This window comes from Muscardinus avellanarius (genome assembly GCF_963383645.1).
Source record: "Muscardinus avellanarius genome assembly, chromosome: 7".
NCBI classification, from domain to species: domain Eukaryota; kingdom Metazoa; phylum Chordata; class Mammalia; order Rodentia; family Gliridae; genus Muscardinus; species Muscardinus avellanarius.
Window position 1 is genome coordinate 34,887,836 of NC_137793.1, and position 25,735 is coordinate 34,913,570.

The 25,735-nt window shown below is 34.3% G+C and overlaps 1 protein-coding gene across 1 annotated transcript in view; it reads right to left on the bottom strand.

Annotated features, from left to right (window-relative positions):
* The window catches only part of ADAMTS19 (ADAM metallopeptidase with thrombospondin type 1 motif 19), a gene marked incomplete at both ends in the record, with an annotated part of 271,867 nt that overhangs the window by 167,859 nt on the left and 78,273 nt on the right, over nucleotides 1–25,735 (bottom strand). The window contains 2 exons of the mRNA XM_080698493.1: nucleotides 4,900–4,943; nucleotides 25,515–25,672. Of these exons, the coding sequence (XP_080554619.1) occupies nucleotides 4,900–4,943; nucleotides 25,515–25,672 (202 nt within the window). The remainder of the gene's footprint in view (nucleotides 1–4,899; nucleotides 4,944–25,514; nucleotides 25,673–25,735) is intronic.

A 25,735-nucleotide genomic window follows, 5' to 3' on the forward strand; every position in this document is an offset into this window, starting at 1 on the left:
AAAATGAAAATGTAAAAATAGGTCTAGGAGTGTAGCCCGGAGGTAGAAGGGCTTCCAGGAACCCCAGTACCACCAAAAAAAAACCAACAACAACAACAAAAAAAACAAAACCACATGATCACTAACCATCCCCACTGATTATCAATCACTCTCACTTTATGGGAGAATTTCTCAAAAAGAGTTACACAAAATCCTGAGCTTCCATAACATTTTTAGGGTGGGTCCTCTAAGATCTTTTCAAGAGATACATACAAGGTAAAAGTGCTCCCTCTCTCTCTGTCTCTCTCCCTCTCCCTCTCCCTCTCCCTCTCCCTCTCTCTCTCTCACTCTCTCTGTCTCTGTCTCTCTTCCCTTCCCCTCTCTCTCTCTCTTCCTCTCTCCTTCCTCCTAACTAAACAAAGTGAATCTATCACTCCACAAAGAAAACTCCTGATGGTACTATTTTGATCAGTCCTAAATTCTGAGCTTTTTAAAAAATTCGGTACATTATAATTATGCACCATGTTGAAGTATCGAGTAATAGAAACACACATGCACACAACTCTCGGGGTATGTCTGTCTATCATGTCCCTCTCCCTTCCTTCCCCCAATAGTATCCATTTCAAATACTGAGCTTTCAAATAAAAACTGAAATTTTGAACAATTTAATCTTTCACTATGAGTTTGACAGTTTCCTAACACTTAAAGACTTATCTGAAAGGTAGTATTAACAAATATAATATCTGTCTCTATCTATTTACAATACAGTGAAATATTTTAAAACTGAGAAGATCTGCCTAAGGCACTTACCTAAATTTTATCCATTAACCAAAATGGATGTTAAAAGGTCAGGTATAATTAAAATATCTACTTAAAGTGTAAGATATAACAATAGATAATAATGTAGTAGAGTATGAGTTTATAAGTGTTTGGATTCTTCGTTATGCAAACCTTTAAGACACTAACACTTGAACTTCTACCATAATCTGAACACACTCTTCTATTTCACAACTACATGTCTATCTCAGGTCAGATCTCCCCATACAGGTCAACCAAAATAGGAACACCTTACATATACAGGAAGATATGTGATAGGAGAGTCCAGCTATTGCCTACAGAAGGAACATAAGAAAAATTTCAAAAACATTAAACAAAGGCATTTCTTCTCATTTTGGGTCTTGTTTTAAATAATATACTCAATTTTAATATGCTAACAACTGATGAGTATGTTTTAATCAATAATTTTTTGGGGTGGTGGTGCTGGGGGTGGAACCCAGAGGCTTTCTACCTCTGGGTTATACTCCCAGACCTATTTTATATTTGATTTGGAAACAGGGTCTCACTAAGTTGCTGAGAGCCTCACTAAGTAGATGAGGCTAGCTTCGAACTTGTGCGATCCTCCTGTCTCAGCCTCCCAAGTGTGGGGATTACAAGCATGCGCCACCATGCCTGGCATATTAATTAAAATAATTTTGAGAATTTTATTTTAACTTTTAATATGACAGCAATCTATAAATATAATCTGTCTAAAAGGGCTTTGGGATTATGCTGTAATTCTCAATAATGTAAGGGAGTGTTAAGACCAAAAAGTAAAAATCACTGGCTTCTTGCATACAGACACTCTAAACATCTACAAGACAGTTTCCAAAATTATTTAAAACAAAAGTTTATGGTGTCATATCATAATACCAATTCTCCAAATTAGTGTGAACCCTGAGCAAATTTGACTTATAAATCTACATACAAAAATGCTTTAAAAGTTTCCTCGGAACTCCTCTTTCAGTGATGAAAAAATTCTGGTTGCAAATTATCTCTACATGTAAGTCCTAGGGTATTAATAACAAAAATCCCACTTAGGGCACATGTGAGGTCACAAAGAAGAAAAATCCTTCCTTGAGCCTACAGAAAGAAAGTCAACTACAGAATTCCGAGCTGGCACTTATACACTGGATTGTGGGCATTTTCTAACCTCATATGAAAATGCCTGTTCAAGGTGAGGCTTCCAAACTGAAGCTTCTACAAAAAGTTTGTGTTTATGGGGAGTGTGGTACCATGTTCCCTTTGCCCCTCCATACAAATGGCTATATCCAATGAAAAGAAAGATCATTAAAAAAAATTGCTCTCTGGGAAAAGATAATGATGTGAAACTTGAGAATTTTACCTACGTTCTGTATATAAAGGATCCCAAACCAGGCGTGGTGGTGCACGCTTGTAATCCCTGTACTTTGGAGGCAGAGATAGGAGGATCGCACTGGTTTGAAGCCAGCCGCGCTGGCTTAAGAGACTCTGTCTCCAAATAAAAATACATATATAAAAAAATAGGTCTGGGAGTGTAGCCCAGAGGTAGAAGGGTTTCCAGGAACCTCAGTACCACCAAAAAAAAAAGAAGAAGAAAATAAATAAAGGATCCCTGAGCATATTCATACAGGTCAAAACAACTAATTTATAATTTTAACATGGTCTAAGAAATATTAACTCAAAATGTTGCAGTTCTTCAAAGGTTAAGGCTCTGATCCATCATCTCTATGCTTGCCTACAACGTGATGCTTTTCAATACCTGCACTGCCTCACAGCTCTACACATTATAATATAAAGCTATCTAAGTCACTACAATAAAAATTATCAATACATTACACTATTTAGCTGTTTATCCTTTTATTTCTTTCTCTAGAGACACAAAAATATAAGCACACATATGCATTTATTTATATACACCACATAGACATAGAATTGCTTCTTGATTAATCAATTTTTTTTTTTTTTGCAGTACTGGAGATGGAACCCAAGGGCATTCTACCTTTGAGCTACACCCCCAGTCCTATTTTTTACTCTTTATTTTGAAACAGAGTCTCACTGAGTTGCAAAGGGCCTCACTAAGTAGCTGAGGCTGTCCGAGAACTGTGATCCTAGTCTTAGCCTCCAAAATGTTGGGATGATCAATCAAATTTTCATAATTCATTTATTCCTGATTGGTAACTATTCATGCTCTATTACATGGCTTTAGTGATCATAGTATTATTTTAGGTATATACCTGAAGATGGTTAATGGTCATAGGTGACACATATGCCAGTTATAGTAGATACTGCCAAAAGTTTTCCAAACTGATTAGACCAATTTATAATTTATAATTTATAACCAGCCTTGCTGGTTTAGGAGATCGTTTCCAAAAAAAAAAAAAAAGTATAAAATAGGTCTGGGAGTGAAGCCCCGAGGTAGAAGGGTTTCCAGGAACCTCAGTACCACCACTAATAATAATAATAATAATAATAATAATAATAATAATAATAATAACAGAAATTTGTCAGTATTTTTCTTAATAATAAAGAAATTGTTAAAATTGTTCCATATTTTTTCCTGTGAATAAATATATGGCTCACATATCAGGAACCAAGTGTGCCAGCTGCTGTGGTATATACCTATAATCCCAGTACTTGGGAGGCTGAAACAGGAGGATCACCAGAATGTGAAAATTTAGCAAGACCCTATTTCTTTTTTCTTTCGTTATTTTTTAAACAAGTACTGAGGATGTAGTTCAGTTGTAGAGCAGCCCTACGTTCAATCCCCAGTACTACAAAACAATAACAAAAAAAAAAAGGAGAAAAAAAGGGGGAGTGGGAGGACTAGGAGTAAGAGAAGCAGTAGGAACAGCAGCAGCATAAGCCTAAACCTTAGCTTGGACTTAAAGTTTAGATGATGTAGTGACTTAAGAATGTCATCCAGGAGAAAAGTACCTTCTATTGCTACATTCTGTAGTGTAAAAAGACAGATTTCATCCCAACACTGGTTTCCTTTATGGTTAAAATGATTAGGTTGCCTTTCTCTCTACCGATATCCAGTTATATAAACCAGCTCTAACTATTGAAATGTATCTTTCTTTAGCTTGATGATGCCAATCGGTCTCACATCCCGAATAGGGCGATGTCAGAGGCTTAACTGACTTACATGGTGTCCTGAAATAAGCCCTTGATAGGCCTAGACTAAGCATACAGACGGGGCCTGAGTTGTTCATTTCTTCATTTGCACAAGCTCTCAATGAGTTTTACTAAAGGGGGCTTGGAGAAGTAGGGGGCGCTGATGATAAACAAAGCTGCTTAAGTGAAGCATAAAGTACTACTGTTCTGATCCAAGCTTTACTGATAATCACACGCTTCCATGTTAGAGTGATTAAAATTTTAGAAATATATTTTAGAAATTTTAGATATCTAACTCAAAACATGAAACACTTGGTATCTTATGTACAAAGAAATTTCCACACATCAGGCAAATCTGATGGACCTTCTCTTGATATGGTCTGCAAAGAAATTCAAGTGTGCATAATATGAAAAGTAAATTAATTTTCCTGAAAAATAGACAACCATAATGGTGTTAATATATTTTGTCTTGAGTTACCAATAATAGTAGAGAATGTATGTGTTTATCTTTGGAAAGACAACGAGAAGAAATCATGAATAGTTTTAAATCATCATTTAAAAATTATCTACAGCCAGGCATGGTGGCGCACACTTGTAATCCCAGCATTCAGGAGGCTGATTCAGGAGGATCATGGTTCAAAGACAGCCTCAGCTACTATTTAGCAAGGCCCTTTGCAATTCAGTTAGAACCAATTTCAGAATAAAGAATAAAAAAAAAAAAATAGGGCTGGGGGGTGGGTATGGCTTGGAGATAGAATGCTTCTAGGTTCCATCCCCAGTACCACACACACAAAATTCTCCATATACAGTTTTTTATACATGACATTAGGTAATTTCATAACTAGAATGTTAATAAGTGATTAAGCACATAAATGGAAAATCCCTAACTCGGACATTCTAAGAATATTCCCTTAAAACTAGCACACTCAGAAAATTTTCTAATCTAAATAAATGATATGTTCAAGGTCTTCAAAATTCCCCAATATGTGAAGTATATCATGCACTTACCAACAGTATCACATGGTTCATCTTTATGTACACAAAAATCTTTCCTAGAAAGAAAAGCAGAAAATCAAAATAAAGATAAATTCATTTCCTCAGTTAATAAGATTTTGTATGACTCATTTTAATAAAAGATTAATTGAAACATACCTTTTATCTCCAAGAAGATCAAAAAAACTCAGAACAGAATAACAATAACTAACTTTTGCATTAAGAAAATGAAAGATTAAAATTTTATAAAATAATTGGTATCTGATATCATCTTACAAAATTATTTTCCCATTTCATAGATATCATTTCAAAAATAACATTTCAAAAAATTTTCAATTTTTGCAACACTTCACTGTTGTATTATAAGAAAATAATATCTAATGTGTGAATATGACTTTCCATTTGAAAAAAATATTGCAAAATCTCTACTTCATATAACAAAAATAATTGCCAGATTGAAGTTTTATATGTAAAAAATGCAATTTAAAACAATATAACGTTTGTATCATAAGACTGGCAAAAAATTTTAAAGACTGATAATCACTTTAATAAAGATATGAGGAAATTAGTATTCTTACACAGATGACATTTGACTTTAAATAATATTCTATAGTCTGGCTTTATTTTACTGCTATATTTTGGAGAGCATTCACTAATAATACTCTTCTCTTAATACCTATTAATTAATATTTTATAGACCTTAATTTAGTAGAATCATTAAGAGTTTTGAGAGTTGCTGGTATGCTATATGAAACCCAAACTTCATATCTACCTCTTATAAGCTAGCAATTATAAACAATTTCCTATTGTCGAGCATTTAGATTCTAACAGTTTTTACTATTGCAAATAATACAACAAACATTCCTGCATTATGAGTGAATAAAATTGAAAAACTGTATTTAAAAATAAAATTCCTCTTTCAGTTATAGGATCTGAGTGGCATTTCTAAATGAAAAAAAAAGTGTATACAAATTTAACTTGACACTGCCAAGTGATGACTGGGATATTAACTCATTCCCCCTTTACCTAAAGAAAGTACTTGCCTATGAGGCTTGCAGCTGCAGTGTTTACCCTGAGATAACTCCTGATTACAGTCCCAAAAGATTTCTATAAAAGGCTAAACAGAAAGACACTAACAATAAAAGCAATGTTTTTTTTTGTTTATTTTTGTTTGTTTGTTTGTTTTTACAGTGATGTTACTGCAAGGTATTGTGCAGAAACCTGAGCTGAAAATGTTTTGGTCCACAAGACTTCTTTTAGATAAAACCTCATCACAAGCTAATTCTAACTGGTATAAGATTTTTTATTTTGCTTCAGTGCCTATATTTTGTTAAAATTCCTACAAATTCCAAGATTTAATTGCAGAATATCAAACCTCTGTTCTAGTATCTTATATAGATACTCCAAATGGAAACAAGAACTTCCATGAATTATAGTCAGATTTGCCTCAGCCTCAAAGAAAATGTTAATGTAAAATTAAATGAATGAAGCCGGGCGTGGTGGCGCACGCTTGTAATCCCCGCGCTTGGGAGGCGGAGACAGGAGGATCGCGCAGGTTCGAAGCCAGCCGCGCTGGCGTAAGAGACCCTGTTTCAAAAATATAAAATAGGTCTGGGAGTGTAGCCCGGAGGAAGGAGGGCTTCCAGGAACCCCAGTACCACCAAAAAAAAAAAAAAAAAAAAAAAAATTAAATGAATGAGGCAGCAAGGCTCTTTTTTATCATTACTAAATAGGAAATAGGTTACCAATTTATATGGTTAGTTTTTAGTTTATATCTTGTTTGGCTTATGGGTAGCATTTATGATTTGGTACCTATATAAAGTTTTATAAATTTTCTTGTGTGTTAAAATACATATTCTCTAATAGTTTGGAGCAGTGGTTTCTCTATATGCCACAAGATTTGGATAAAACTTGACCTGATCATTTGGAATTAATTTTTATACCTGTTGCTGAGGGAGAACTGCTAAAATTCTATTGAGATTATCAATTGCTTGATGTTTCCTTATATGAATTTGCTAATTTTGTGTTGTTTGCTTCAAAGCCAAGTTATTGAGCACACTATACTAAAATAAATGTTTTTGTATTTTATTTTGAATTATTGTTTTTATCACTTTGTAAAGTAAAGAATTTTTCTCTTAAGTCTTCTTTGTTAAAAATCTGTGTTTGACATTAACCAATATTGTATTGGTAACATTTAATTAAGCAATTAATGTACTGGTAACATAAAAGGATTTGTTTGGCATCTTTTTCTTCTCACTTTCATCTTTCACTGAGTCTCCTAAAAACAGCACATAAAGTTTTAAAACTAGTTATAAATATTCTTATAAGTGAATTAAATCATTTTGTTATATTTTGTTATATTTTGGATTTCCTATTTGCTAAATTATATTTATTTGTTCTTTTTCAACTTGCTTTTCTCTTTATTATTTAAATTTATTTTCTTGTCTCATTTCTTCTAGTACTTTGAAGTAATATTAAATTGTGTTTAATGTATGATAACTTTACACTTTCAGGTAAAATCTACTGGCCTCCTATTGCTGCTATAAAAAGTCATTTCAATGACTTTTGAAAAACATACAATTATTATTTTGCAGTCTAGAGGTCAGAAGTCTAAAGTGAGTTTTACCGAACTAAAAGCAAAGCTTTGGCAGTTCCAGGTGTGGCCTGTAAAAGCTCTTGGTGGCAAGCTCTTCCTTGCGTTTTCCAACTTCTAGAGGCTGCTTAGGTATCTCCATTCATGTCCCTTTCCAATGTCAAGGCCAACGTGTATGTCTCTCCCAGCCCTACTATCATCTTCACACCTCTACCCTCTTTCCTTTATACTCTGTGATTCCAATAAGCTCATGCTGATAACTGATGATCATTTCCCTTCTTACCATGCTTACCAGAATCCCATCTGCAAAGTCCTTTTTGCCATAGAAGATGGCATCTTTACAGGGTCAGGGGATTGTAGCATGGACATCTCTCCAATGACATTATTCAGCTTTCCACATGAACTTCAAATGTCTAAAACTAAAAATTATCTTTGGCTTGCTTCTAAAAACTATAAGGACATAAGATGCTTTTAATCCAATCTCTTCCTTATTTTTTATGTTTTTAAATTTAATATTGTAGTCTCAGCTTGATTTTCAAAATTTCTCAATGTGTTGAGTCAATAAAGTCAAACTAAAATTCTATTTCAGCTACTATTCTATTTATGAATAAATGTAAAATAATGACAATGAAGAAAACAAAATAGGCAGTTTACTATTCATAGGTCTTTACTGGAGAATGTGCTTAAAGGAAAAGAATGTGCTGTCAAGAAATTGAAGGTATATCTGTGGAAAAATTTTCTAAATATATAGGAAAATTACTAAAAGGCTACTGATGGCTTAAAGACTGTCACATTTGACAACTTGTAATTACAAGAGTAATGGGGAGAAGGGTTGAGTTGGCATACAGGAGCTAAAACATAACCTAAAATACACTTTCAGTAGAAGGCGCAAAAGAGACTTCATACAAACTTAATTCATTTAAACTACACACAATATTTAGGAACGAATTTATCACTCTGCAATAAAAAGTTAATTCAAGTATACTGGCATATCACATGAATCACAAGAAGGTTTATTATTCCTGTAGGTTTCTTCACTGAGAACATTTCTATAATACTTGATTTGGATTCACGTAATTCAGAGACTTGGGCACTCTTTTCCTTCGTTTGATTTGTTGTAGTGGTCATGCCCTCTCCTGCCCCTGTTTATCTTTATAATGTGCACCCAAGATATTTTTGCTCTATAGAGGGACTGCAGAAACCCTCGCGTCTAAGAGACAAGGTGATGGGCCATCAGTGACATGAAGCTGACCCAACATGCTATCTGCTAACTACTGTGTGTTTTCGAACAGGAATGTGTAATGTGTTTTCATTAATTTGTACAAATTTGAAGTTGTTCTCAAATGGGCTGTAACTTTTTCCTGGTAAATCTATAAACTAGTTAATCTATCCTGGATAACTTTAAGTTGGCTGCTACTATATAATGCATGGATTATCATTTTTTGTATATAGAATCTATAATTCTACTAGAATAGCACAGATCCTACAAGTCTAGTGTCAGAACTGAATGAACACAACAAAGTGGTTTTATTTTTGTTAATTATTAAAAAGGAAACAGAAAAGAAAACAAACAAATGTTGATGAACTAAGTTTACTAGTATTGGGAAGAGATTTTAAAATGTATTAATGTATCAGTATTGGGAAAGATTTCCAATTTTAAAAATATAACTTTTATACTAAGAAAGCCAGGGTTGGCAGAAAGGAGGGACTTGTAATTTACATTTCTAAAGAGAAGGAAGAAAACCCAAGCCAGGGATGGGAGGAAATCCCAGATCCCAGAGAAACAATTTCACACATCTTGGGGGATGGAACAAGAGGTTTAGAGGGCTGTGTTTGGAGGCAGGACAGCTCCCACCCCCTGTTCCAGGGTGAATCCTGCTGGAGACAACAGAAAACTGGGCTAGAGATAGGGCTAGAGATATCTACAGATCAAAGGACCTGCCACAGAATTGGTCTGGATAAAAACACTCAGTAAACTGGAGTTCTTTGGTATTTTCATTAGAATTGCCCCCTTGTGCCCCTCTCTCGAGCACAGGGCTGTAACTATCTCCTGTATTTCTATCTTTTTAATAAACTTCTTTAAATCTTCAGCAACTGTCCAAGCTATGCATATTTATTCTTAGTTTAGGACAAGAATCCGTGGTTTTTCTTTTTTTTGTGTGTGTGTGCTTGTGGTGGAGGAATTCCTTCTCCCCTCACACACCAAACACATTTCACTGCAAAACTAAGTATTATCCATCAGTATTGGGAGTTTAATTTTTATGCCTTTTATTATTTAAGAAAATATTTTCCTGAAAATACATTCCAAAATTAGAAGAAAAATTCCAGATAAATGAGAAAAGACACATTAAAATTTTATCCTACAAACAGAACCACTTTAGTTAGCTAACCCTAACCTTCTTCTAATGTTACTAGTAGAGTCCACTTCAATATACAAAATACAAAACTGAAAACTTTTGTGAGTTGAGGCAAAACAAGACTTCTAAATCAGAGCATATAATTTCAAGGTTATAATTAAGATTTTTTTTTTTTCTGTACTGGGGATTGAACCCAGGGAGCATTCTACCTTCGAGCTACACCCTCCAGCCCCATTTATTATTATTTATTTTGAAACAGGGTCTCACTAAGTCACAGAGGGCCTCACTAAGTAGCTGAGGCTGGCTGTATATCTGTGATCCTCCTCTCTCAGCTTCCCAAGTACTGCGCTTATATGTGTGCACCACCATGCCTGGCTAAGATTTTAAAAAACAAAACAAAACTAAGTGATTCCTTGACAACCCTAACTGAGGTAAACCCCAACACTCCATTCCTAACACCCCACTTCTTTCCACTGGAAAACCATTGTCTATAACCACACATTTTCTGGTCAGAGTTTTCTAGTCCTCGACTTATTTTCTTTAAAATATACTTTGTTGGGCCGGGCGTGGTGGCGCACGCTTGTAATCCCCGCACTTGGGAGGCAGAGACAGGAGGATCGCGCAGGTTCGAAGCCAGCCGCACGCGCTGGCTTAGGAGACACTGTTTCCAAATAAAAATGTAAAAATAGGTCTGGGAGTGTAGCCCGGAGGTAGAAGGACTTCCAGGAACCCCAGTACCACCAAAAAAAAAAAAAGAAAAAAATATATATATATATTGTTGGTACACTGTAACCACACATCATAATAAAGTTTACAGAACTTGCCTCCAGACTGAAACCCATTTTTTCAGGATGGAGAGTAGATCCTATAGAAAGTGAAGATGAATGGCCCTTTACTGTCTAATCCCAGTGAGGGAGATTTTCTCTTCACTGCTTTTCCTAATACCTGGTTCTTTAGTTTTTTTCTTTTTCTTTTTCATCTTATTGGTGCATCATAAGCATGCATCATAATGAAGTTCAGAGTTGATAGAGGCATAACTTCACACGACTCCTGATGATCTCCCTGGGTCTCATCCTTTTCCGTACACAGTATTGACATTGGCATTGCTAATTTTGTTATATGTACATAGTGTCCAATGAAGTGTTTTCTTCATCAAGCCTCTCTGTCCACCAACTTCCCTCCTCTAGATCCCCCCATCACTACACTGGGATTTTCCTACTTTGGAGCCCCTTTTGTACCCCAAACTTTTCTCTAGGAGCCACATATGAAGGAAAATATGTGACCATTATTTCTGTTTTGATAATCTCACTTAGCATAATATTCTCTAATTCTATCAAGTTTCCTGAAAATAAGATAATTTTCTTCTTTATGGTTCAGTAGAATTCCATTGTGTGTATATTCCATAATTTCATAATCCATTTATTTGCTGACTGACACATAGGACAGCTCAATTAATTGATTATTGTGAATTATGCTACTATAATCATAGATATGTATATATCACTATAATATTCAGCCCTTTTGGAAAAATAACCAGGAGTGATACAGCTGGATAATAGTTCCATTCCCAGTCTTCTGAGGAACCTCCACACTGATATCTAAAGCCAGTGCACTAATTTGCAACCCTACCAATAAAGCATGAATTTCTATTTCCTCACATCCTCGCCAACATTTATTATTATTCATATCTTTGATGATTGCCAGTCTAATTGGAGTTAGGGAGAATCTCAGTGTATATTTTATTTGCATCTTTTTGATTGCCAATAATGTTAAACATGTTTTCATACATTTATTGGCCATTCCATTTGCATTTCCTTTTTGTGATGTATCTGTTTCCCATCTGTTAAAATTAGCTAAAATGTTAACTCTGCTGGTGCTCATTTAGGCAAAGTTGATTTCTGTGTCTCAAAGGTCCAAATAACACAGGAAAATACATTCCCCTGGAGGCATAATGTGTATCCAGGTCTGAACATAACTATAAAAGGAGAGAAGGAAAAAGTTTCTGATTATAATTGTGATAAATAAATCATTAAATACATTTAATATTTGTCTGCAATGGGAGCTATAGAAATAAAAATTTTCAGAGCTACCAAGCCCAGTTGTAAAGGCCAGGCACTGCATAATCTAGGGGTTCATACACATAGACAACAATGTCAATGATTCCCTGACTGTGCAATGCATAACCTGTACAATTGGATATAGTGGGAATCACCAAGTATTCTTTACATGCCAAGTACTGACGAGAATGAAGGACACAAAGCTGGACAAAACAGAAGGTACAGAAGAGGATGACATACTCTCTGTAACATGACAAGGTCCTTAGGATCAGTGCAGTGAGAAAGAAGCCTGAGGAATAGCAAAAAGTTCTCATTTTCAACAGCCATTGCCAGCAAACAAATGGAGAAACACTGAAAACAGATGATAGTGAATAATATGGTAATGCAGCAAATCAAAGAACCACATAAAATCAAATCTCCACCTTACGGCCAAGAATCAGTGAGTGCAAAGTACATTCAGATGTAGGAGAAAGGGGATTTTATGTGTTTTTTCTAAATATATAATACATCATATCATGATGCATGAAGCTGCAACATGACTCTTTGATTTACATAATGAGAACCAAGGGATTTCATCTGTAGCTGAACAACATGATAAAACTGTGACAAATGCACTGCTTTGTGTCCAGGGTACTTAGAGCCTGCACACAGCCAATTTCGGCTTACTTAGCAAACAAATGAATATAGAACATTATTTTAACATATTAAAACCCATCAAGATCTCTTATCCAAGAGCAAACTAAAATTGAAAAACAGATTACCAGCACCATAAATAAGTCTCAGATGAGATTATAATTATTAATTATTAATGCTTGAATTGTTATTTTTGTTCTAGAGGACCAAAATAATGTATTCCTAATTTCAAAATATTCATTTTTGAAGGATAGCAGCAGGGATCTGTTTGCTGCCGGGGCCCGTATTTCATGGGGATGCAAGTTTTCCTGTTTGGCTCATGTTCACTCAGTGCACACGAAATCTCCATCACAGTCTCATTACACGAGATTATGGAAATGATACTGCTAGGCTTTGGCAACTGGGAAGAACAATAAATTCTGTTCAAGTTCTGATTTATATTGAAAAAAGAAAGAAACATAGACCTAATTTCCAAGAATGAAGATCCATCTGAGAAAAAGTCTCATTGTAGAGTTTTATGGTGCCCTGGGATATACCTATAAATGATTCATTCAAAAATTATTCTGTGATTTGTATTAAATCAAGATATTTCTGCCATTTCCATGTTTTATTAAGTTTTCTGTCTTCCTTGCCAATGGTATTCATGTGAAACTTTCAGAAGTAGTGTGCATAAAACAAAAACATTTCAGTAAATATGAAAATCAAACTGAATTTTAAATTAGAGTATTTTCAAGAGACAGAGATGTACACTTTCTCTATGATTTCAAGAAGAAATATAAAAATTATGCTAAAAATTATAATGTTGACAGTTGGGAGAATATGTTTCATGTTGTTACTATAAGCCCACAAGTACTGGGTCACCTTTAAACTATTTACTGTGTTGTACACAACAATTTGACAAATATATTACCTCACATGGTTTTGGATTTATAAGAACATTATACACTTTAGCTGAGACCAAAATTAATCTCTGAGCTAAACTTCCTTCCTAGTGATATTTTCATATAACATCTACCATAATAATTATCCAGATGAACTTTTACTAGAAATTGAACTCATTGATGACTTTAACCTAATATGGATAATGACTTGGAATCCATGCAGATTAGTTCTTTTATTCTTTCATTCTTTAATAGTTTCCTAACAAAGCTAAAGGTCTAGTCACCAAACAGTTTATACCAACTGACAAGGAATACCACCTTAATTATACAAATGTTCAGCTAGAATTTTCTGACCAAATAGTACTAGGTCAGTTAGGACTAAAATATTTCCTTTGCTATGGCATTGAAGGCAGAGAAATGGAGAAAGTGATCTTACACAATAGGTGAGAAAAAGAGAAGAGTGTCTGTCTATCAGTATGTTATATATGAGCCAGGCGTGGTGGCGCATGCTGGTAACCCCAGTACTTGGGAGGCTGAGACAGGAGGAACACAGGTTCATGGCCAGCACCAGCTACTTAGTGAGGCCCTCTACAACTTAGTGAGACCCTATCTCAAAATAAAGAATGAAAAAATTAGCACTTGGGGCATAGCTTGGAGGTACAATGTCCCAGATTCAACCCCAAGTACTGAAAAAAAAAATAAAAAATGTTATATATGTATACGTTTTGATAGAGCAAATATTTTTTACTATTCTAAATATATTAGCACATATTTACAACCATAGGTAAAAATATGTGAGCTGAGCATGGTGGCTGAGGCCTGGAATCCCAGTACTTGGGAAGCGAAGACAGAAGAATCTCAGCTTAGAGGTCAGTGCATTTTAACTTAGACCCTGTTTCAAAATAAAATGTAAAAAGTTTTGAGGTGAAGCTCAAAGGTAGAATGCTCCTGAGTTTAATCCCTATAATCACACACACACACACACACACACGATATATATGTCTCTCTCTCTATATATATGTATATATATATATATATATATATATATATATATATTAGGATATTGGAATATTTTTCTCTGAGTGCAATAAACTATAAAGTTCCATAAATTCAAAATTAATTGCATTTGGGTGTGGAGGTACACACTTGTAATCCCAGCATTCGGGAGACTGAGACCAGTGGATCGTGGTTTGTGGACAGCCTCAGTTATTTGGCGAGGCCCTTCACAACTCATTGAGACCCTGTACCAAAAAAATAGAAAGACTAAAAAATAGGGCTGGGGGTGTAGTTCAGAGGGTCAATGGCCCTGGGTTTTATCCTCAGTACCACAAGTAAAAAAATTACAGCCAGGAGTGGCGGCACACACTTATAATTCCAGTACTTGAGAGGCTAAGACAGGATGATTATAGGTTTGTGGCCAGCCTCAGCAATTTAGTGAGAATGTGTTTTAAAATTAAAAATAAAATAAGACTGGGAGTGTAGAATATCCCTGGGTTCAATCCCTAGTCACATACACACACACACACACACACACACACACACACACACACACACACAAAGTAATTACATAAATTAGAAAACTTTGATGCAATATATAGTATCTCTACCCCTCTCTCCATATAATGTAGACTGATATAAGTATATATTCATTTACAGATTGATTAAGTCTGTATTCCTTTGCAGTGTGAGAAATATTGCTTCTATGACTAAGGAAGATACTTTGCTGAATTTGTTGATCAGTTCTATAAGCTCTTTTCATTCAGATTGTTGGGTCTTCTAAGTATAGTAGCAAGCCATCTGTAATGAGGGATAGTTTTAGTTCTCCCTTTCCTATTTGTACTCCTTTGATTTTTTTCTCTTGTCTTATTCCTCTGGCTAGATTCTCAAGTAGTATATTTAAAACAGTTAGTGATGGTGGATATCCTTGTCTTGTTTCTGTTTTTAGTGAAAATTCTTGCAGTTTTTTCCCCCATTTATTATGATGTTGGCTGTTGGCCTATTCTCACCCTGCTTAAGAGTCAATTCAAGAAGGATCAAGGACTTGGATATCAGACCAGAGATCTTACAGCACCTTGAAGAGGACATACGTCCAACACTTCAACACAGAGGCACAGGTAAAAACTTCCTCAACAGGATCTAAAAGGCTCAAGAAATTAATAGAAGCATCAATATGTGAGATTGCATTAAATTGAAGAGCTTCTGTATTGCAAAGGAAACTATCAAGAAACCTCAAAAGAGTCTACAGAATGGGAGAAATTTTTGCCAACTATTCCTTCAATAAAGGACTTATATGGAGAATGTACAGAGAACACAAGAAACTCACCACTAAGAAAACAACCCAATCAAAAATGGGTAAGTGAACTATATAGACACTTTACAAAAGAAGAAATTCAAATGGTCAATAAATGTATAAAAATGTTCAACATCATTAGCAATCTGAGAGATACAAATCAAAACTACCCTGAGATTTCACCTGACTCCAACTAAAATTTCAATCATTAAAAACACACACAACAACAAATGCTGGCAAGGATATGGAGAAGTAGGGACTCTAATACATTGTTGGTGGGATTACAAATTAGTGCAGGCACTTTGGAAAACATTATGGAGAATCCTCAGGAGAACAGAAACAAACCTACCATATGATCCAGCAATACCACTTCTGGGTTTCTACCCAGAAGAATGGAAACCAAACTACCAAACTAATGCATGTATACCTATGTTCATGGCGGCACAATTCACAACTCCCAAACTATGAAACCAGCCAAGATGTCATCCATTAACAAATGAATGGATTACAAAATTGTGTGATATGTGCAAAACAAAATTTTACAGCTATAGAAAAAAACAAAATTAAGTTATTTGTGGAAGAATGGATGGAACCAGAGAACTTTATGCTAAGTGAAATCAGTCACAAAAGTAAAAAATCGGATGGTCTCCATAACATGCATAAGCTATGGAGAAAAAGGGTCATAGGAGGAACTCTAAATGAAAGAGGAGAAATCATAGATGAGTAAATAAGGTGACTTAACTGAGGGTGATGAAAGGGAGTAAAAGAGAAATTCCCTAATGTACAATCAGGAAGCCAAACATGAGAAGGAGGAGGAGAAATGGGGTAGGAATTGGGAAAGGACTAAATGAGTGACGTGTGAATGTATGCCTCTACCATCTTGTACTACATTAATATGTATGACTACAATGCACCAATAAAAATAAAGAATGGTGGTCAGGTCAGGTTATAAATTCAAGTTAAAACCTTAATCCACAAGACTTCTAAAACTCAGGAAATTAAAACAAAATTAAAAATGTGATGGCATTAAATTAAAAAGTTTCTGCACATGAAAGGAAACCATCAAGAGTCTAAAATGAAATCCCACAGAATGGGAGAAGACCTTTTTGAACTATCTTTCTGACAGAGAACTAATATCTAAAAGGTACAAAGAACTTAAAAGACTTTGCACTAGAAAAACAAATAACCCAATCAAGAAATGGACAACTGAATTGAAAAGACACTTCAGAAAAGAAGACATATAAATGGCCAATATATATGTAAAAATATGTTCAATGTCATTAGCTATCAGGGAGATGAAAATCAAAATTACACTGAGATTCCATCCAAAACCAATTAGAATTGCAATCATAAAGAAGTAAAATAACAACAAATGTTGGCAAAGAAGTGGGGAAATAGAAACTTTTTAATATTGTATTGGGATTTCAAATTAGTTTAGCCAGTAACATGATCAGTATGGAGATTCCTTAGGAAAGTATAACTGAATCCACCATATGATGCAGCGATACCACTCATGAGTATTTTTCCAAAAAGACTAAAACCAGAGAACTACAGTAATATATGGATACCCATGTTCCTAGCAGCATAATTCAAAAGAGTCAAATTATGGAACCAACTCAGGTATCTATCGACAGATTAATGGATTACAAAATTATGGGATATACACACAATGAAATTTTATTTAGCAATAAAAAAACAAAAGTATGTCATTTGCACAAAAATGGAAGGACCTGGAGAACATTATATTTTGAGATTAGCCAATCACAGAAAATAAAATGTCATATATTTTCCCTAGTATGCCTAAGATAGAGATTAACTGGGATACAAGAAGGACTCAGGTAATGGAAAAGAAACCTCAGTGGAGCCAGGAAGGAGGTCTAAGGGAAGGAGAGAGGGGAAACTGAGGTTAATTAATGAAAATACTACCATCAACTCTGTGTATATATGTGAAAATACCAATATCAGTCTCAGTACTCTGTATTGGGAAGGGGGAAGATGGAAAGGTGGGGAATCTAGCAAGTACTGTGCACATGTATGTCATTGTCATCACGATTTATATTATGATGTGAGACTATAATGCACCAATAAAAGAACATACAAAGTAAAAAAAAACTCCATAAAAAACTCATCATGACCACTAGGCTTCCTTGCTATCCAGCCTCCACTTGTTTCTATCATCCTCTTCTTAGAAAAACAAAGAATCTTTCAATTAAAATTGAGAGATAACCTAAACATAAATTATTGAAGTAAATTTGCTTACTTACAAGTAACAGAAAACCAGGTCAGAATAAAGAAGCAGAGACAAGAGAGTTCAGGCTGTAAGAAGTACAAATATGGTCTATCTTCAGGAACAGTATAATGTTTTAAATTCCTAGAAATATAGAGATCGGTATTCTTAGAATCTTGAACATTTCCAGATTCTCTGTTACTTTCCAAAAAGTTAAGGACCTCGGGAATAAATAGCATTGGCACATCAAATGCTATGTCATTGTCAACATGATTTACATTATGATGTGAGACTATAATGCACCAATAAAAGCACATTAAAAATTTAAGTGAAGCACACATGATTATTTGTGGGATCATAAATAGTTATATAGATTGCATAGGGTAGTATAAATTCTTTTTTCTCTAGTAGTATGATAAAATATACATTGAAGAATCTTTCATGCAAAATCATTACAAAATGTAACATACAATACTTAGATTTATAAGACAAAAATAGGATCTATGTCTTCACTGAAAACCCTAATCTTTAAAACGAAAATTTGCAGCCAGGTGTGGTGGTGCATGCTTATAATCCCAGTACTTGGGAGATGGAGACAGGAGAGTTGAAAGTTCACAGCCAGCTTCAGCAACTTAGTGAGGTCTTTAGAAACTTAGTATGCCCTTATTTTAAATAATAAAAAAAATAGGTCTGTAGATCAGAGGTAGAATGTCTGGGTTCTATTTCCAGTGCATACACACACACACACACACACACACACACACACACACACACACACACTTCTAGTTCATTATTATTATAGAAACGATTCACAGAAAAACATTTTTGGATAGTCATACTCTAAGATTAGTTAACATGATTAAGAAAAAATCTTAAAGTCATAAAGAAAATAAACAAATAAAAAAAAAAACAGGCACAGTAGTGTATGCCTGCAATCCCAGTACTTGAGAGGCTGAGACAGGAGGATCATGGGTTCAAGATCATTGTGTAGTTCAGGAGCTTAGCAAGATCCTGTTCCAAAAATAAAAAAATAAAAAGGGCTGGAGGGTACTTCAGAGGTAGAATGGCCCCGGGCTCAACACACACACACACACACACACACACACACACACACACACACACACTGGCCTGTACATTCAGATCTTTCCAAATATAAGTCGTAACTCTGAAAATTCTGTACCACAGAAAAGATGCATGTTTTCAACTTATATTTTAACACTTTTACAAACAAAATACTTAAATTTAAAAATGGGAAAATCTAAGAAATTTTTGAAAATAGGTAAAGAAATTGAATTTCAGTTACTTGTTAAGCAATTATAAACTAACATAGATCTTTATGTTGCTTATAATTTTTTCAGAAAAGACTACTATTTTCATATTTTTAAAAGGCTATTTCTCCTCTTAAAAAGTATTTGGTCTACGTTTATATGTATATAATTATATATGAAAATTATGATATATTTTGTCAGTATAAATTTAAATACAGACTATTAATGAAAACAATGTGAAATGCTCTATGCATAATATAAACTCAACAAATTCTCAGAAGAAACAACCTTGCTATGCAGTCCAAAAAATGTGTTGAAAGTATGCAGGAGGAAACGCTACTCTTACCCTTCCAAATACATAAAACTATTTCCTGTGGCTCTTTTCTCTTGCCGTAAATATACTGTGTAGAAACAGTTTATTGAGAAGTAGATAATATGAAGGATTTCTTCATATTATGATGTGTCAGATAAAATACATTTTTAAAAAATCCCTAGATATCATCCATCACTGAAATTGGCTGTCAATTCCAGCAGTTGGTCTTATACATTCAAGTTATTTCTCTTTACCCCATAGGAGTAAAGAAAATCCAGTATAGCAGCTCGTTCACACTATACTTATTTGGCTGTAGCCCTTGCCTTTATATATATTCTGTTCCCTATTCTTTAAAATCAGTATCAAGAATATCAAAATAATAGTAGCTATTTTAATTGAGTACTTGCCATGTTCAAGCATAGTGTCAGGTTCTTTAAGCAGATCATGTTTGGGATGGAATCTGATATTCTATGCAACAGGAATTGTCATACCCATTTTACAGGTGGTAAAACCTAAAGATCAGTGAGGCCAAACACTTGCTGAGGTGCCACAGTTTATAAGTAGACTACCTGTGATCAACAGGTTTGCTTATCTAACTTAAGGGGCCAATAAACTTTCCATTATACCACTGTCTTTCATTCCGTTTACTTTGTGAATTCCCATTCACATTTCAATCTTTCTTTGATTTTGAGATACTACATACTTCAATTTTCTACATTTGATTTTGCTCTTCTTTTTTTCTAGGTGGAGCTCATGGCCACTAACTTTATTTTCTCATCACTTTTCTACCCATCAACTTACTTAATGCTGAGAAAATAAAATCAGATAATAAGGTAACTAAATTAACCTGAAATAAATAGAAATAATCTTCGGACTAATATGTTCTTTTTCAACATTAGAATGTTAGGATGTTTAAAAAAGTTCAGTATTTGTACTTTTATCTTTTTTTTTTTTTTTTTGGTGGTATTGGGGGTGGAATGCATGGAATGCAGAGACTTTCTGCCTCCGGGCTATACTCCCAGACCCATTTTATATTTTATTTGGAAACAGGGTCTCACTAAGTTGCTGAGAGCCCCACTAAGTAGCTGAGGCTGGCTTTGAACCTGTGCGATCCTCCTGTCTCAGCCTCCCAAGCATGGGGATCACAAGCGTGCACCACCACACCGGCTTTTGTATTTTCATCTATTACTAATAGAATTTGGGAAGCAAGCTAGTCCGTTGTGAATTATTTAGTAAAAATACAATAGCTTTGGCATACAAGGTAGACTTACATTCTTTCAAACAAATAAAACATTTCAAGTTTCAGTACTTTATTGAATTCTTTATTGCGGGGCAAAAAAGGCTAACACTTCAGAAATGAAAATTGTAAATTATTAAATAAATTTTCATTGGATGTAAAGAGCTGACGAAAGAAACCTAATATTTGCTTCATAATTCTGAATGCTCAAAAAGCTTGTATATTACTTTCTAATTTAAATTAACCTTAAGCTCTATGTAAATTACTGCTGGTAATATTTAGCATATTAAATATTAACACCCTAGAACATTTCAACTAGAGGCTACCATCAACGAAAAGAGTTGATTCTCAGATGTGTCTAAAATAAGGTAGCAAGAATAATAATTTCCTAAATGAGTAAAGTGATTTGTAACCAAAATCACTGTGCTGGCAAAACTATAAATTAAACATAGGTCATATATCTCATTAAATATTACTTTTTAGTATCTGTATTTATCTAAAATCAGACCTACATGAACATCTTTTACATGGACAACTGTAATAATTTTCTAACGGGTTGACAGATAATTTGTGTTCTATTTTCATACTATTGTCCACATTTTAACCAGAATTACCATATTCTAGAACAAATCTAATCGTTACTAACTTGCCTACTGAGAGAGTGGCTTCTTACTGTGAGAAACTTTACTGTAGCATCACAGTCTGCACCAATTGGACCTTGTTTAATTCTTCAGACTCATCTCTAGTCATTGTCCCTAGTTCTCTGCTCAGTCTAGCATGTCTTCTTTCTCTTCTATCAATTTTAATTTACTAGGATTTTTTTTTTAATCAATTCTATTGGGGAAAAATTTACATAAAATGCACACAGCTTAAATGAACAGATCCAGATCGATACATTTTTTTACAAATGTCTAAACTCATGCTCTGAAAGCAAGATACATAATGTTCCCATCACTACAGAAAGTTCCTGGTGCCTGTTTAGTTCCCTCCACCATCCATACAGGCAACATCTAAAACCATAAATTTTGCCTTTTCTAGAGATTTACATAAATGGAAGGATCTTTCTGATCTCTTTTTAATTGACTATTCCACTCAGTCTAATGTTTTAGATACTCATTCTTAGTATTACATATATCAATAATTTGATGACGTATTCAATTGTATGGCTATATGACAACTTATTCAACATATCCTTTTACTTGTAAATAGATATGTTACTTATAACTGCTACAGATTTTCTTTTTTTAGTTGGTGCATTGTAATTATACATCTTGATGTAGTTCAGGGTGATAGAGCATCCATGCACACAGCACTCATTGACTCTTCCTCAGCTCCTGCCCTGTTCCTTCCCCTACCCCTCCTTCCTGTGCTCAGCAGTGATTGACTTTGGTAAGTTTAAGTATGTACATCGGGCCCTGAGGTGTTTTCTTTTCCACCTCCCTCCCATTTCCCTCAGTTCGGTTACCTTCCTCACTCATTAAGGTTTTTCCTCCTTTTTTAAGAGCCCCTCCTATGTCCCATTATTTCCCTAGTGGCTGCATTAGGGAAAGCATCCAATTATCACAATTGCCAAACTATGGAACCATGGCGATCAAAAGATGAAAAGATGAATGGATGGCCGGGCGTGGTGGCGCACACTTGTAACCCCCCCCACACACTTGGGAGGTTGAGACAGGAGCCAGCCTCAGCTACTTAGTGAGGCTCTCAGCAACTTAGTGAGACCCTGTTTCCAAATAAAATATAAAAAAGGCCTGGGAGTATAGCCCGGAGGTAGAAAGCCTCTGGGTTCCACCCCCAGTACCACCAAAAAAAAAAAAAAAAAAAAGATGAATGGATTACACCATTTATAACTATGGAATATGTATACAATGGAATTCTGCTACAAACTTTCAAGACTTTCTAGAAAAATGTTTTTAATTTTCTTGGATAAACATACAGAATCTGATCTGGCTTATATGGTAAATTAACGCTTAATATTTGAAGAGAATACCGATATTTCAAAGTGGTCAAACTATTTTATAATCTCATAAATAAGCCAGGAGTCTTCGATACCCTACTATCACTGAGCATTTGGAATCTTAAAAATTGAAGCCATCCAAATGGTTGTGGATTTAGTTTGAATTTTACTGATTATTAGTAATGTTGAACATCTCTTCAAATAATTATTGGAGACTCATAATTCTTATTTTTTTCTTCAATTTTCCCTTTGTTCATCTGGATCCTTTGAATTTCCAAGTAAATATTGAAAGAAACTTTATAATTTATACAAAAAAGGCCTCAGATGGTATGGTGTGGTAGTACACATAAGTAATCCTAGCTACAAGGAAGCTTGAGGGAGGAAAATCAGAAATTCCAGGCCAGCCTAAATAACACAGTGATACAATGTCTTAAAATAAAATGAAAAAACATAGAGATGAAGTCTGGTGATAAAGCATTCGCCTAGTATGCTTAAGGCCCTGGGTTTAATTCCCAGCACGTCAAAAAAAATAAATGAATAAATAAATAAATCTTAAGGAGATTTTCATTAGGATAATATTCAATATATAAATTAATTTAAAGAAAATTTGCATCTTAATAACCCTCAGTCTTCCAAAAATAGAAACTTTATATTTTTAGTTTCTCTGACTATTACTATGTAGTTTTTTTTAAAGGTAATGTCTAGATATTGTTGAGATTATTTTGACATTTTCTGACTTTAGAATTTAGGGTAAACATTTTCCCAATTGTTCATTTTCAATACAGAAAAATATATTTGATTTTTGCAAATTAAAATTATATTCTGTAGCCCTGAAAATTCAATTATGAATTCTAACATTTTTGCTGAATTTCTTAGAACTTTCTTTGTACTAAGTCATATCATCTATGATACAAGTCTGTTTTTCATTTTTTATTCCCAGTACTTATAATTCTCTTTTTCTTTGTATGATATTCAGTGCAATATTGAATAGAAATGAAATTACTGGACAGTCTTATTTTGCTTTAAGTCTTAAGGAGAAATAATTTAGTTTCACCATTAAGTGCCATGTTAGCTATAGATTTGTTTTATATCTTTCCTTTTAGAGATCCTTTACAAACTCAATAATTAGTAGAACTCAGCCTCCAAAATCCACCTCTTCTAAAGATTATGTTAAGCTTTCTTAGGGTGAGGTAAGAATTGGTATTTCTCTGGGTAAGGTAATTATCCTTATGATGAACTACAGACTATCTTATTTCTCAGGCAAATGTTATGAGGGCTGAAAAGGCCTCATTTGATTGTTCTACTCTTGTAGCCTTAATCTGCTCAATTCCCAATATCTCATTCAAATATGAACTCAATAGTAGCAACACTGGTAAATCTGGGGCAACTTCTATCTGTGTGTATTCAGACCTGCTCTTGACAATTTTCTAAAGACAGTCTACACATGCACTTTCCTGCACCTTCCAAAGCACAGAACTCTTATCTCTGGTGTCCTCAGTAGGACCACTGTGCTTGGTCTGGATAGCTATAGCAGTCAAAATAACCGTCCCCAGATAAATACCTGAGCTAACTGCAGTGCTTCCCTAACAAACTATCCTGCTTTCAGGGATTTTTCAGCTTGCATTTTTTTATTCTGTATTTTTTATTCTGTAATTGCATTTTTTATTCTGTCTTGCATTTTTTTATTCTGTAATGACTGAACACAGCTGCCTCATCAATATTTTCTTATATTATTGTTGTTTGTTGCACAAGTCCACTATTCTACATAGCTGAAAGTAAAAGTGCAGTTGCATTTTTCCATAGATTTTTTTCTTATGAATTACGTAGGATAATCTTAATATAATGAATTGCAAGAAGCTATCATGAATTCAGTATATTTAATTTAGAAGTTTGTGCTTAAGGGTGTTACTCTGCTTTCCATGATGAGATACTAATAACTTTGATGACTAAAATAAATTTGCTAGTGCAGGGTGAATCATCATTCATTTTTGCTAGCTCTAAGAAAGACAAATGCATGCATTTGATGAATACTCATCAAGTCTAAGTATTTGATGAATACTCATGTAGAATACTCATATGTATCAGATTTTGGCTCATTCACATTTACATATTATACTTACTGTTATATTACATTTGTTTATAAGTAGTATATGTACAATGTGGCTTAAATTAATAAATTAGAAAACTACCTGAAACTATTTTCTCAGAAAGATGCAAAAAAATTATAAATTGCTGACTTTAATTTGTTTGCTTCATACGATAATGAATGAAAAACATACATTGTCACTTAATTTTTATTTATTTATTTATTTTTGGTGGTACTGGGGTTCCTGGAAGTCCTTCTACCTTTGGGCTACACTCCCAGACCTATTTTTATATATTTTTTATTTGGAAACAGTGTCTCTTAAGCCAGCGCATCTGGCTTCGAACCTGCGCGATCCTCCTGTCTCCTCTTCCCAAGAGCAGGGATTACAAGCGTGCACTACCACGCCCGGCTACATTGTAACTTTATAATTTTGAAATTCACCATAGTTTTAATCATCATCTATAGCTATGCCTTTAAAATAAAAAACAGAGGATGAATTTTTAAATTAACTAACCAAATGTCTTGTCATATACCACCCCATCTTAAGAAATCATTATATATTGAGGGAGGTGACTAAAATCATTATGCCAAAATTTTTGAAACACAAAAATTTATGCAAAAATTTGGGGAACACAAAATCTGGAATAAAAATATTGTCTCAAGGGATCAATGGGAGTAACAGTGTAGCTATTGAATTAGGAATGCTATTGAATTCGCTTTGGAAAATTTACCTTGTTATGAGGATGGCTGCATCTACCGAACCCAGATCTTCTCCCCAGCTTGTGGACATCTCTAAATGTATGTCGTTCTTTTTGCCAAATTCTTCATGTTGCCACTTACAAAAACTCTCCAGCATTTTTTCTCCATGGTGCCCAATATACAGATCTGCCTGCAACAGAAGATATTTTACTTCAAGGTAGATTAGCTTAGGTATACGAAAAAAACTAAAAAC